Source organism: Rhineura floridana, chromosome 4 (assembly GCF_030035675.1).
Source record: "Rhineura floridana isolate rRhiFlo1 chromosome 4, rRhiFlo1.hap2, whole genome shotgun sequence".
Lineage (NCBI taxonomy): Eukaryota > Metazoa > Chordata > Lepidosauria > Squamata > Rhineuridae > Rhineura > Rhineura floridana.
Window position 1 is genome coordinate 58,508,528 of NC_084483.1, and position 14,960 is coordinate 58,523,487.

General features: G+C 40.6%; 1 protein-coding gene across 2 annotated transcripts in view; it reads left to right on the forward strand.

Moving 5' to 3' along the window:
- Positions 1–14,960, forward strand: part of FAM135A (family with sequence similarity 135 member A) — a 107,257-nt gene that overhangs the window by 30,822 nt on the left and 61,475 nt on the right. For both annotated transcript variants that reach the window (XR_009762167.1, XM_061623085.1), the window contains exon 7: positions 10,218–10,391. Coding sequence is in view for 1 of the 2 variants with exons in the window: in XM_061623085.1 (XP_061479069.1) it covers positions 10,218–10,391 (174 nt within the window). In the remaining variant the exon portion in view is untranslated. The remainder of the gene's footprint in view (positions 1–10,217; positions 10,392–14,960) is intronic.

The following is a 14,960-nucleotide window of genomic DNA, read 5'->3' on the forward strand; positions in this document are numbered from 1 at the left end:
CTGGTGCTACTATTGCCTCGCATCCGTTCATCAAACGTTTTCTGAGGGGAACTGCTCTACGCTCACCGGCTGTATTCCACCGCTTTCCCTCATGGAGTTTGTCGAAGGTTCTGCAGGCTTTACAACATCCTCCGTTCGAACCACTTAGGACTGTGCCTTTACGCCTGTTGTCATTCAAGGTCCTGTTCCTGATCGCGATCACCTCTGCGAGACGAGTTTCGGAATTGGGCGCATTGTCTTCTGCCCGCCATCTCTGTGTCTTTCACAAGGACTCTGTGGTGCTGAGAACTGATCCTGCCTTCCGTCCCAAGGTCAATTCAGTTTTCCATTGCAACCAGGACATTGTTCTTTCTTCATTTTGTCCGAATCCTACCCATCCTCTAGAGAAGGCTTGGCAGTGTCTGTGACTTGTTCCGGTTCTCCTCACATCCCCAGGACTGCTGGTTGTTCTATCAGTCAGCCTTCGGATCTCCATGTGCTGTTGTTAAACGCCAGGTCGGTCCACCATAAAATCTCCCTTGTTTATGATCTAATTGTGGAGGAGGCTGCCAACCTGGCGTGTACAACCGAGACCTGGGTGGGTGATCAGGGAGGAGTTGCTCTTTCCCAGCTCTGCCCACCTGGGTATACGGTTCAGCATCATGGTAGAACCGAAGGATGGGGAGGCGGGGTTGCTGTGGTCTATAGGAGTTCTTTCTTTTTTTTTTTTTTTATATAATTTTTATTCAAATTTTTCCAAAAACAAACAAAACAAAGTAAGAAAAAACATAACAATATTACAACAAAAAATGAAAATAAAATGGTTGACTTCCGATTTGTCACAGATCAGCTATAAGTATATAATATACATCAAACCTGTCCCTTAATATATATACATACAAAATCCCTTTTCTCCATAAGCTGTCTTAATTAATCATCAAATCCCAGTATCATCATTTTATTTTGATCTTTCGACAAAAAGTCTAAGAGAGGCTTCCAATCCTTAAGGAATGTATCTGTCGATTTTTCTCTAAGTAAACACGTCAATTTATCCATTTCTACTAAGTCCATTAATTTCAATAGCCATTCTTCCATTGTTGGTATTGAATCCATTTTCCACTTTTGTGCATATAATAATCTTGCTGCCGTAATCATATATAATATTATTCTTCCATATTTCTTTTCTATTTGTTTATCCATAAAGCCCAATAAAAAAAATTCTGGTTTTGACTGAATATTTATTTTTAAAATTTTTTGCATCTTCCTGCCTATCTGTGCCCAGAATAATTTTGCCTTTTTACATGACCACCACATATGATAAAAAGATCCTTCTTGTTGTTTACATTTCCAACAAACATTAGAGACATTACTATACATTTTTGACAGCTTTTCTGGAGTCATGTACCAACGGTACATCATTTTATAAAAGTTTTCTTTAAGATTATAACATAATGTAAATTTCAAACCTTTTTTCCACATATTTTCCCATTGATCCATTTGTATGTTATGACCAAAATTTTTTGCCCACTTTACCATGCACTCTTTTACTTGTTCTTCCTCCATATCCATTTTCAATAAAAGTTTATACATTTTTGCAATTATGTTTTCATCATTTGTACACAAACCTATTTCAAAATCAGATTTATTTATTTCAAACCCATACATTTTCTTGTCCATTTTATATCTTTCTAACAATTGTAAATAGGCAAACCAATGAAAACTATATCCTTCCTTTATCAATTGTTCTCTCTCTTTCATTATGTGTTCTCCATGTACATTTTCTAATAGTTCTTGATAAGTTAACCATTTCTCTTTTCCAGACATTTCTCTTCTATAAAACGCTTCTTGACTTGAGACACATAATGGTATTTTCGAATAAAACCTTGGTTTGTATCTATTCCATATTTTCAACAGAGGACGTCTTATAAAATGATTATTAAAGTCTACATTTACTTTTACTTTGTCATACCATAGATATCCATGCCATCCCCACTTCAAATTGTGGCCCTCCAAATCCAATAGTCTTTTATTCCTCAATAAGATCCATTCCTTTATCCAGACTAAACAGCAGGCAGCAAAATAAAGTCTCAAATTTGGTAATCCCAGTCCTCCTCTTTCTTTAGCGTCTTGAAGTAATTTAAATTTAACTCTTGGTTTTTTTCCTTGCCATACAAATTTAGAAATATCTTTTTGCCATTGTTTAAAAGGTAAATCAGAGGATATTACAGGTATTGTTTGAAACAAAAACATCATTCTCGGTAATACATTCATTTTTATCACAGATATTCTACCCATTAATGACAGTTGTAGTTTATCCCATCTTAGCAAATCTTTCTTAATCTCTGTCCATAATTTTTCGTAATTATTGTGAAACAACTTTGAGTTTTTATTTGTCATGATGATGCCTAGATATTTCAACTTTTTTTCTATTGTAAAATCTGTCTTGTCCATTAACTCTTTCTGTTCCCTTAAAGTTAAATTTTTCACCAACATCTTTGTTTTTTGATTGTTGATCTTAAATCCTGCTAAAGGTCCAAATTCTTTTAATTTGTCCATCAGTATATGAATTCCTTCCAAAGGGTTTTCTAGTACAATTATCAAATCATCAGCAAATGCTCTCAATTTATATTCTTCTTTTTTTATTTTTAATCCCGAAATCCTTTTATCTTGCCTTATATCTCTAAGCAGCACTTCTAAAACCAGAATAAATAAAAGGGGAGATAATGGACATCCCTGTCTTGTACCCTTTTGTATTTCACATGAATCCGTTAAGTCTCCATTAACAATTATCTGGGCCTTCTGTGATGTATAAATCGATCTGATCCATTTTATAAAGTTGTCTCCAAAATCCATTTGCTCCAAAACCTGGAACATAAATTTCCAATTCAAATTATCAAATGCTTTTTCAGCATCTAAAAAAATCAGAGCTGCTTGTTTATCATTTCGTTGTTCTAAATATTCCAACACATTCAAAACATTCCTGACGTTGTCACGTAATTGTCTTTTAGGTAAAAACCCTGATTGATCTTCCTGAATAAATTGTTGCAATATTATTTTCAATCTTTCAGCCAAAATCATTGTAAAAATTTTATAGTCATTGTTCAGTAGAGATATTGGCCGATAATTTTTTGTTTTAGTTAAATCTTGGTCCTCTTTAGGTATTAATGTTATATTAGCATTTTTCCAACTATCCGGTATCTTTCCCTCTTGCAAAATAGAATTCATTGTAGACTGTAAAGGTAGCAGGAGTTCTTCCTCCAAACATTTATAATACATTGCAGATAGCCCATCTGGTCCTGGTGCCTTTCCTAATTTAATTTTATTTATAGCTTCAGATATCTCTCTTGACGTAATAGGGCCATTTATAACTTGTCTCTGAAAATCTGTAATTTTAGGCAAATTCTGTTTAAATAAATACTCTTCTATTTTTTCAGATGGAATTTCTTGACACTTATACAATGTTGAGTAATATTGATGAAAAATCTTTTTGATTTTTACATTGTCTGTCAGCGTCTCATCTCCTTCTTGTATCTTTAAAATAATATTTTTTTGACGTTCTTTTCTTAATTTATATGCTAACCATTTCCCAGGTTTATTTGCAAATTCAAAAGTCCTTTGTTTAGCAAAATTTAATTTCCTTTCAATTTCTCTAACTGTCAACATTGATACTTGCTTCTGTAACATTTTAATTTGATTTACAATAGAAACTTTAGCTGGATTCTTTTTCAATTCTTCCTCTTTTTGTTTTATTTCTTCCAAAATTAATTGCATTTTCTGTTGTTTCTTTTTTTTTAATTCAGAATTACATTTAATAAAGTATCCCCTCATAAATGCCTTACTTGTATCCCAAACAATATTTTCACTTGTTCCTTTATGTAAATTATATTCAAAGAACTCCTTTAATTTCTTCTTACATTCTTGTACTACTTTATCATTCTGTAATAAAGATTCATTTAGTCTCCATCTAAATCCAAGATTTTTTTTTTTTAAAGTTAATATCACAGGATTATGGTCCGAAAAAGTTTTTGGTAATATATCCATTTTAAAAATATCCTTCGCTAAAATTTTTGACATCCAAATCATATCAATCCTCGAAAATGTTTTATGTCTTTCTGAAAAATAAGTAAATTCCTTTGCATTATCATTTATATATCTCCAGGTATCCACCAATTCTAGATGTTCCATGAGTTCAAAACAAATCTTCGGTAATTTACCTTGTGTCTCTTTGATATTTTTTTCAGAAAGCCTATCAATTTTTGGTGAGATTACCCCATTCCAGTCACCCATGACACACCAATGCTCATATGAAAACTCTGACAATTTTTCCATAAGTCCTGTATAAAACCTTGTTTTATCTTCATTGGGGGCATAAATACCCACTATCAAAATGTTTGTACCTTGTAAAGTAATTTCAACCCCCACAAATCTACCACTATCGTCCAATAATACCAATTTAGGAAGCAATTGTGGGTTAATATAGAGAACAACTCCATTTTTTTTTTTTGGTCCAGCTGAAATAAATTCTTCACCCAAATTTTTACAAATCAAATATTTAGAATCTTTCTTCTGAATATGAGTTTCTTGTAGACAAATTATATCCAATTTTAATTTTTTCAAATAATGAAACACTTTCTTTCTCTTCTGCGCCGTGTTGGCTCCATTTATATTCCAAGTTAGGTATTTGTAATCCATCGTTAAGCGTGTATTTTAAAATTTGCCTGATGCTCCTTTTGATCCATCATCTTCCTTCCCCTCCTCTGCGTATCCTTGTTGACTTTGTTTCCCAGGAACTGTATCCATATCTTTGAGTTTATCTTCTTCCATATCTTTTGAAGCTTTTCTCAAGAAGTCCCTTGCTTTTTGAACCGTATTCAATCTATATTTCTGTTGTCTGAATGTAAAAATCACTCCTTCTGGAACGTCCCACCTAAATTGAATTTTGCATTGCTTAAGTTTTTCTGTAAGGAAAGCATATTCTTTTCTCTTACGTAAAAGTCTAATAGGAATTTCCTTCATCACCAGTATTTCCTTACCATCAATTTTAAAGGTATATTTAAAGTGTTGCTGTAAAACCATATCTCTGGTCGTTTTCTTTACGAAGTGAACAAGCACATCTCTTGGAATTTTTTTCATTGTTGCATATCTGGAGTTAATTCTATAAACTTTGTCTATTTCAAATTCCATCCTATCTTCATTCAAGTCCAGAAATTTTACTAAAGCATTAACAATTTTGTCTCTAATGTCTTCACCTGTTTCCTCTGGGATTGCACGGAATCTCAAACAATGCTCTTTATTTCTCATTTCAGTCATAGCTAAATAGTCCAAATTTTTTTCTAGTTCCAGATTTAGTATATCTGTTCTATTCTCCAAGGTTTGTACCTTTTCTTTAGTATTTTTTGCATCCTCCTTTATTTGCCCAATTGTCCCTTTAATCTCATCCACTTGTGTTTTAATATAGTCTCTTATATCTGTCAATTCAGTTTTCATTTCATTCATTTCCTGTTTCATAGCATTGATCCCTTCCATTATTTTTTTAAACATTTCTGGGGGTATATCCTCTTCCTGTGTATCAATAGAACCTCTTCGCCCCTTGGTTGTTTTTTTAGTTGCCATTTTCAAAAAGAAGCCTTTAATTTCTAATATTAATCACTATTTCAGAACCTAGAGGCAATCTATTTCTTTTCTTTTTTCTCTCCACCGAAAAAAGAGTTAATATTCCAGGCCTATTATTGAAATCCAGCCAGCAGTTCTTATCTGCATCCAAGAATGCAAAACAATTCTGTTGCCAAGACTAAACAGTTATTAGCATATACGAGCAGCGGATTTATCCAAAAAGAAATAGTCCAAAGAGAAAATTAGTCCAAAATATAATAATTGCCTCTCATCCGTTTTTAAACTTTATAACTCCATATTCAAGCCAGCTTTTTGTCGTAAAAAAAGTATATAAGTTGTTTATATTTTCTTTCTTCCTTAATTATATTTAAAAGAGAAAAGGTATGACTCACCCAGGTTTCTCAGTTGCTGATTCATAAACAAATCCCTTTTATTGCAGTAATGTAAGCCGAATGATAAGATTTAGGTAGAAGTGGGCTCGCTGGTTAAGAACGTTTTAAAAAGAAAAAACGCTTCGCTTTATCCCAGTGCAGCTTGCGTGGAAGTCCAGACTCCGTCTTCAGCCGATCGGCTTGCCTTCTTATCTCAGGAATTTCCTGATCAATTCCAGCCGCCGACAGCTCAACGAAGTCTTGTGGGAGATCTGATCGGTTCTCCTATACCTTGGAGAACATTTGAGCCAGTCCAAGATTCCTCTTGGCTGGCTTTTAACCTGGAAAAAGCTTCCTCTGAGGCAGAGCTCCCTCAGAGACAACCACCAGCCAGCACCACTTCCCGGAAGTCCTATAGGAGTTCTTTCTCACTCACCAAGCACCCTGTCCAGGTGACGACTGGTTTGGAGTGTCTCCATCTTGTGCTGGGCCAGAGAGACAGACTGGGAATTTTGTTGGTGTACCGCCCGCCCTGCTGCCCAACAAATTCCCTAACTGAGCTGACAGAGGTAGTCTCGGAGGTATTGTTGCGGTCCCCTAGACTATTGGTACTGGGGGACTTCAACGTCCATGCCGAGACTGCTTTATCTGGGGCGGCTCAGGACTTCATGGCCTCCATGCCAACCATGGGGCTGTCTCAGGTTGTTACTGGCCCAACGCATGTATCGGGACATACTCTTGATTTGATCTTCGCCACTGGGCATGGAGATGGTGATCTGGTGGTTGGGGTTTTTTCATCTACCCCATTGTCATGGACAGATCACCGCTTGTTGAAGTTTAGGCTCACAGCAACCCTTTCCCTCTGCAAGGGTGGGGGACCTATTAAATTGGTCCACCCCCGGAGACTAATGGATCCTGAGGGTTTCCAAAGGGTTCTGGGGGATTTTCCGACTGAGAAGACTGGCGCTCCTGTCAAAGCCCTGGTTGAATTGTGGAATACGGAGGCGGTTGACACGATCGCTCCCATGCGCCCCCTCCTATGTAGAGCTCATACAGCTCCATGGTATACCTTGGAGCTGAGATTGATGAAGCAAGAGAGGAGGAGGCTTGAGTGCAGATGGAGGCGAACTCCCAACGAATGCAATTATGCCTTGGTAAGTGCCTGTTCTAAGCGGTATATAGTAGCGGTGAGGGCAGCTAAAAAGAGATACTTTGCTGCCACAATTAAGGTCTCTCTCTCCCGCCCAGCGGAGCTCTTTAAAATTGTACGAGGGCTTTTACATCCTGGCCCTCGGGATATTATAGATTCATCTGTAGCCCGCTGTGATGAGTTCGCAGGGCACTTCCAGGATAAGATCGCATGCATTCGCTGGGACTTAGACTCCAATATTATGGCAGTGGGATCTAATGAAGCATCCAGAACACGGTCTTGTCCTTATTTTTTGGATGAGTTTCAGTCTGTGCAGCTTGAGGATGTTGACAAGGTCCTTGGACTGGTGCAGGCGACCACATCTGAACTGGACCCTTGCCCCTCTTGGTTGGTGAAAGCTGGCAGGACCGGAACCGCCAAATGGGCCAAGGAGATAATAAACGCCTCTTTGAGAGAGGGAGTGATCCCTGACTGCCTAAAAGAGGCGGTAGTGAGACCGCTCCTGAAGAAACCCTCTTTGGACCCAGATAACCTGAACAATTACAGACCTGTGGCAAATGTTCCATTCTTGGGCAAGGTCCTGGAACGGGTGGTTCCCGGCCAGCTCCAGGGGCTCTTGGATGACACTGATTATCTTGATCCATTTCAATCCGGTTTTAGGCCCGGTTTTGGCACTGAAACAGCCTTGGTCGCCCTGTATGATGACCTTTGTCGGGAGAGGGACAGGGGGAGTGTGACCCTGTTGATTCTCCTTGATCTCTCAGCTGCTTTTGATACCATCGACCATGGTATCCTTCTGGGAAGACTCACGGAGTTGGGAGTTGGGGGTACTGCTTGGCAGTGGCTCCACTCCTACTTGGTGGGTCGTCACCAGAAGGTAGTGCTTGGGGAACATTGCTCGACTCCCTGGACTCTCCATTGTGGAGTCCCGCAGGGATCGGTACTGTCCCCCATGCTTTTTAACATCTATATGAAGCCACTGGATGCGGTCATCAGGAGTTTTGGGGTGCGTTGTCATCAGTACGCTGATGACACGCAGCTCTATTTCTCCTTTTCATCTTCTTCAGGTGAGGCTGTTAACATGCTAAACCGTTGCCTGGCCGCGATAATGGATTGGATGGGAGCTAACAGACTGAAGCTCAATCCAGACAAGACTGAGACGCTGTTGGTGAATGCCTTCTCTGCCCAGATGGTGGATGCTCATCCTGTTCTTGATGGGGTTACACTCCCCTTGAAGGAACAGGTTCGTAGTTTGGGAGTTCTTTTCGATCCTTCCTTGTCTCTTGAGGCCCAGGTGGCCTCGGTGGCTCGGAATGCTTTTTACCACCTTCGATTGGTAGCCCAGCTATGTCCCTATCTGGACAGTGACGACCTCACCTCAGTTGTTCACGCTCTGGTAACTTCTAGACTGGACTACTGCAATGTGCTCTATGTTGGGCTGCCCTTGAAGACTGTCCGGAAATTACAGTTAGTCCAGAATGCAGCGGCCAGATTGTTGACGCAGACCAGAAGGTCCACTCATATAACACCTGTTCTGGCTCGTCTGCACTGGCTTCCTATTTGTTTCCGGGCTAGATTCAAAGTGCTGGTTTTGACCTATAAAGCCCTACATGGCATGGGACCGCAATACCTGGTGGAACGCCTCTCCCAATACGAACCTACCCATACACTGCGCTCAACATCTAAGGCCCTCCTCCGAGTGCCATCCCATCGTGAAGCTCGGAGGATGGTGACCAGAACTAGGGCCTTTTTGGTGGTGGCCCCTGAACTGTGGAATAGTCTCCCTGATGAGGTGCGCCTGGCGCCAACGCTACTATCTTTTCGGTGCCAGGTGAAAACCTTTTTATACTCCCAGGCATTTTAAAGTGTATTTTAACAGTATTTTAGATGTTGTTTTGTTTTGTTATTGTTTTGTGTGTTTTTGGTTTTTGATTTATTGTATTTATTGTATTTTGATATTGTACTGGTTTTATCTTTGATGTACACCGCCCAGAGAGCCTTCGGGCTTAGGGCGGTATATAAATTAAATTAAGTAAATAAATAAATAAATGTTCAGAGGGCGCTCAATACTTACCTGTCTAGGACCCAAGATATATGACGCACTGAGTCGTTGTTTGTATGCTTTCATCCACATTCTATGGGGCATAAAGTAGCTAATTCCACCTTATCCCGCTGGTTGCGTGCATGTATTACCTTAGCCTATGAGTCTCTTAAGCTTCCAGTTCCAGCTAGTATAACAGCTCATTCCACTAGGTCAGCGGCCACTACGGCTGCTTTTGCTACCAACGCTCCTGTTGCTGACATTGGCAGAGCTGCTGTTTGGTCTACCCCACACTCGTTTATAAGGCATTATAAAATAGATCGTTATGCCTCTGCCGATGCCTCCTTTGGCAGACGAGTGTTGCAACAGGTTCTTAATGATGATTAGGATGTGGGTGGTCCCTCCCTGTTATGGGCTGCTTTGGTACATCCCGCTTGATAGCAGTCCTCCTATGGAAAATGGACCATTGGTCTCACCTGAAGGGTGATTTTCATAGGAGGACTGCCATCACGACCCTCCCAGTGGAGGATAACTGGATGCCTAGATAGTTCATATACTCCTGTTAAGCTATTATATTAGATTTACTAGTGAAGTCAAGACTTCTGTTAATGTTATATCGCTACGTGAGTCATATTATTATGATTATTGTTATTGTGTTATGTCTTTGCTGGTAGGCCCGTTGGCCTTTTTTCCTGCATTTTCAGATATCTCTCTTTGGACTTGCTGCGAATGAACTGGAGAGTGGGAGGGGCCTAACGCCCCTAGTCTTGACTTCAAAAAACATTCTTGCCTTCGGACGATAGGTGGAGCTATAACCCGCTTGATGGCAGTCCTCCTATGAAAATCACCCTTCAGGTGAGACCAGTGGTCCATTATATTGGACAGAACTCCACTAGTTCATTGGAGGTCCTGCATATAAAAAACAAATAGTTAAATCCAGATGAATTTATTTTATAGTAACTGTGCAGTACAGGAGAAGCACTGATTTGTATTCTTGCATTCTTCATTGTAGTATTAAAATACTTTCAAAATGTTTGTGGTGATTATACTCTTGTTCTTCTAGGCCAGAGGACCTGAGCACATTGCAGCTAATTAGCAGCCGAACACTAAAGTTGCACTTTACCTTACACAGAGGCCTTCATCACTATGTCAACGTTATGTTTGATTACTTTCACCTCTCTGTCATCTCAGTTATAGTCCATGCCTCTTTAGTTGCTCTTCACCAGCCATTAATAAGGTAATTTAATATAAATAGACATTTTCCCCAAAATTAATCATTTGATAAGATGTAATAATTATTAATTGCTTGTTGGTTTGGTCATTAAAGTAATAGTAATTTAGTTTAAATGGTGATTACTTGGATTGAGTATTGTACCTACCAGTGACTGTCTTACATGGAGCCTGAATATTATAAATATCAGTTTGATTTAATTGAAATTTCTGTGGAGTAAGAATCCAGTGAATCTTGGGTGAACTTCAGTTTCCGTTTCTTTTGTTGGAATAAAAAGAGGATGGTAAGCTAGGAGTTACTGAACAATAAACCCCACAACCATACCTACTGAAAAACCTTCTGTCTGATTTTTAAGCAGCTAATGGCGAAGCGATAGAATTCATAATTATTTTGGTGGGAATCAGATTGGCTGGTTCACTTTGGCTGACTAGACTATGATGATCTTGTTTTTTGTACTTTGTGGTACAGGAATTGTGGTAATGTTCTGGTTTTATGTCTTTCTCTGGAATATTTTGTTGGGGCAAAGCCCCTGGCCTCCTTTACACCAGTCTGGGGTTGGTTGAATTGAGTGGAATTGTCCTTCTGCTCAGCCCTGTGTGATGTGCCAGCATCACACTTTTGGTGTGGACCTCCTAGTTCAACCTTCCAAACATAAGGGTGGTGGAAGTGCAGCTAGTGGCATCCCCACCAGCAGCAGCCAGTGATAAGCTCCATAGCAGTGTATTCTGAGAGCAGAGAGGGATTGAACTGGTCTGGGATCCATTGGAACCCAAGCCAATCTTGCTACCATCAGTTGACTGCATTGTGCCTGATCAAGACATTGTAACATAGCAATATAGCCAATCCCCAACCTTCTGTCCTGACAGCCATGCACAACAGGGCTGGCCTCACTGCTCTGTTGAGCCCTTTGGGGCAGAAGCCGAGATTAGCATTTCTCCCTTAAATTGTTAGTTTATATTCCTCCCTTTTAATTTCAAAAGAGACAGTAAAGGCTATTTACATTTCAACAAACACAAAACAATCCCCTTGATGCAAATCCTGTTGGAAAATGACAACTAACTCACTTCGGCAACTTATGTGCCAACTACTCTGTCCTTTTCACTGCCTTCCACTCTCCAGTTTTTCCCACTAAACCCAGCCTGCAAAGCCCTTAAAATCCCTTAACTCTAGATTCCCCAGTCTTCTGAAATAATTGCTTCAGCAGTCCCTGTGAGGCGTCCTTCCCTGGCTCTCCCTGTCAGGTTCCTACCTGCACGTGGCTACTGCCTGTCACTAGGCACCACCAGGGACTCCACCAGTCCGGACCGCTCTCTCTTATGGTTTCTCTCCCCGCTCTAGCACAGATCTCAACAGATCCCCCTGCTAAGCAACCACCAGTAACGTCCCAATACTAGTATTCCCAGAGACTCTGAATACTGGTATTGTTATTCTCTTCACCGCTGCCACCATTTGTTACAGTTCCCCTTCAGCCTTGGTCATTACCTTACCCTCCCTTCTGGTCTGTGAAACCCCAGCCAAGGATCAGGCCTTTGGTAAACCAAATTAAGTATTTATTAAAGATAACAAAGCTAACAAGATTAACAAGAATTCTTCTTAAGGCACATAAGCATATGGTTTTACTCAATACTAATCTGAACTCCACCCCCCTCCTTCTTCACTCTCTCCTGGCAAACAACTCTCTCAAACCCCACCAAGCAATCCACTCTTTCTCTTCTCCCCCCCCAGATTCCACTCTCACTCTTCCTTTTATACATTCAGCCATTTTAAACACTCAGCCAATCATCTCGCATTCTACTGCCCATTCACTCCCCCTCTTTCACTCCACTTACCATGTATCTTCTAAAACAACAACACTTACCATATATACATTAATATAGGAACATCACATTTCCCCCCCTTAAACAACAGCAGAGTATTATTCCTGTTCCAGGATTTATACGTCGCGTTAACAAATAAAAGTCTCTATGGGGAAAATGTCTTTCTTTGTTCCTCTGTCTGGTCACGTCACTGCAGTCCCAGCCACTTGCCTGGAAAGTCCATCGGCCAGTACATTGTCCTTGCCTTTGATGAACTGGAAGTCCACTTGATAGTCCTGTAGGGCCCAGGACCACCTCTGCAGCATAGTGTTATGGTTTTTCATAGTCTGCAACCATAACAAGGCCCGATGATCCGTAGTCACTGTGAATCTTCGTCCCCACACGACCGCTAGGCACTCCTTCTGGACCGACGAATAGTTTTTCTCCCTCGGCGTCAGCTTGCGACTCAGGTACGCCACTGGATGTCTGGTGCCTTCTCTCTCCTGTAGCAAGACGACTCCCAGCACGAGGTCCGACGCATCTGTAGCCACGATGAATGGTTTCTCATAGTCTGGTGCTATTAATATGGGTCCTTGGCACAAGGCTTGCTTCAGTAGATCAAAAGCCTTCTGACATTCATCCGTCCATACCACACGCTCAGAACACTTCTTCTTTGTTAATTCATGCAAGGGGGTTGCTATTTCCCCAAAATTTCTCACAAACTTCCTATAAAATCCAGCCACACCCAGAAATGCCCTTACTTGTTCTTTGGTTAAGGGGATCGGCCACGCTTGTATTGCCTCCACCTTGCTCCATAAGGGGGTGATTTTCCCACTCCCCACCTTATGTCCTAAATAGATTACTTCCTTTAGTCCAAACTGGCATTTCTTAGCTTTTATTGTGAGGCCTGCTTTTCTTAAGGCCTCCAATACTGTTGTCAGGTGTTGGACATGCTCAGGCACCGACTTGCTAAAAATGGCCACGTCATCGATATAGGCCACTGCAAAATCTGACATGCCTCGCAACACAGTATTGATTAGCCTCTGAAATGAACTTGGTGAGTTCCTTAGTCCCATGGGTAAGGTCACAAACTCATATAACCCATCTGGTGTACTGAAGGCAGTTTTGGCTCTGGATTGCTCGTCTAGTTCCATTTGCCAAAATCCTTTACAGAGATCTAGTGTAGAGATAATGGTTGCTGCCCCCAATAACTCTAACATAGCGTCTACCCTAGGCATAGGATACGCATCTGGGACAGTAATTTTATTGATTAGCCGATAATCAATGCAAAACCTTGTCGTTCCATCTTTTTTCGGAACCAGGACAATAGTTGAGGCCCAGGGACTGATGGATTCCCTGATCACTCCTAATTCCAGCATATCTTCCACCTCCTTTTTGATCTCATTCAAAACTTTCCCATTCGCACGGTACGGAACAGATCTGATTGGGGCATGATCTCCAGTATCAATGGAATGTATAACTATACTGGTTCAGCCAGGTTTGTTGCTAAAGAGATTCCTATAGGTTTTCAAAACTCTCAGAATCTCTTCTTTTACTTCCTCCTTCACCTCCTCTGACCATTCCACTTGATCTACCCCTCCTTTGTCTTTGCTTTCCTGTACCAAATCTGGAAGTTCAGGCCCACTTCCCTCAGGGAATAAGGTAACTTGCAACACCTGTGCATCCCTGGTATGGTAAGGCTTCAACATATTTACATGAACCACTTTGCTTTTGTTTAATTGGTCTGTGGTGATTACATATGTCACTGTGTCAAGCCTTTCTCTGATGGTATATGGTCCTTCCCAGTTAGCCTGTAATTTGTCATGTTTCCTGGGTATGAACGCCATAACCATATCTCCCACATCATACACACGTTCTCTGGCTGTTCTGTCATACCAGTAACTTTGCTTCTCCTGTGCATGACTCAAATTCTCTTTCACTACTTCCATCATTGATGTTAATTTATTGCGGAATTCCAATACAAAATCTACTACAGAAGTTTTGTACTCTCCCAGAGTTCCTTCCCATGAATTTTTTAGCAGTTCCAAAGGTCCCCTCACTTTTCTAGTAAACATTAGTTCAAAGGGTGAGAAGCCTGTTGACTCCTGAGGGACTTCTCTGTATGCAAATAAGAAGCATCCCAGACGTTCATCCCAGTCTTGTGGGTGATCTTGAACATAGCTTCTGATCATGCCCTTCAAAACTCCATTGAATCTCTCAGTTAGCCCATTAGTGGCGGGATGGTAAGTAGTGGTCTTTAGATGTTTTAGACCACAACATTTCCACATACATTGCATCACTTCTCCCATGAATACACTGCCTTGATCTGTCAGCACTTCATGAGGGAAACCCAGCCTCATAAAGATTTTTAATAAAGCCTCTGCCACTGCAGGGGCTTCTACAGATCTCAGTGCTTCTGCGTCTGGGTACCTGGTGGCAAAATCCACCACCACCACTAGATATTTCTTGCCATGCCTTGTGGGTTTGGAAAAAGGGCCCACCAAATCTATTCCCACTCTATAAAAGGGCTGTCCAATTATAGGAAGGGGCTTTAAGGGTGCCTTGGTCTTCACTCCACTCTTTCCCACCTTTTGGCATATTCCACAAGATAGACAATGTTGTTTTACATCCTTGGAGATATTTGGCCAATAATAATGTGCAGCCAATCTCCTCTTGGTCTTTTTTATTCCCAGATGTCCTGCACATGGGACATCGTGGGCTACCTCTAGCAATCTGGTTCTGTATTTGCTAGGTACTATCAATTGCTTCACTGGTTCAC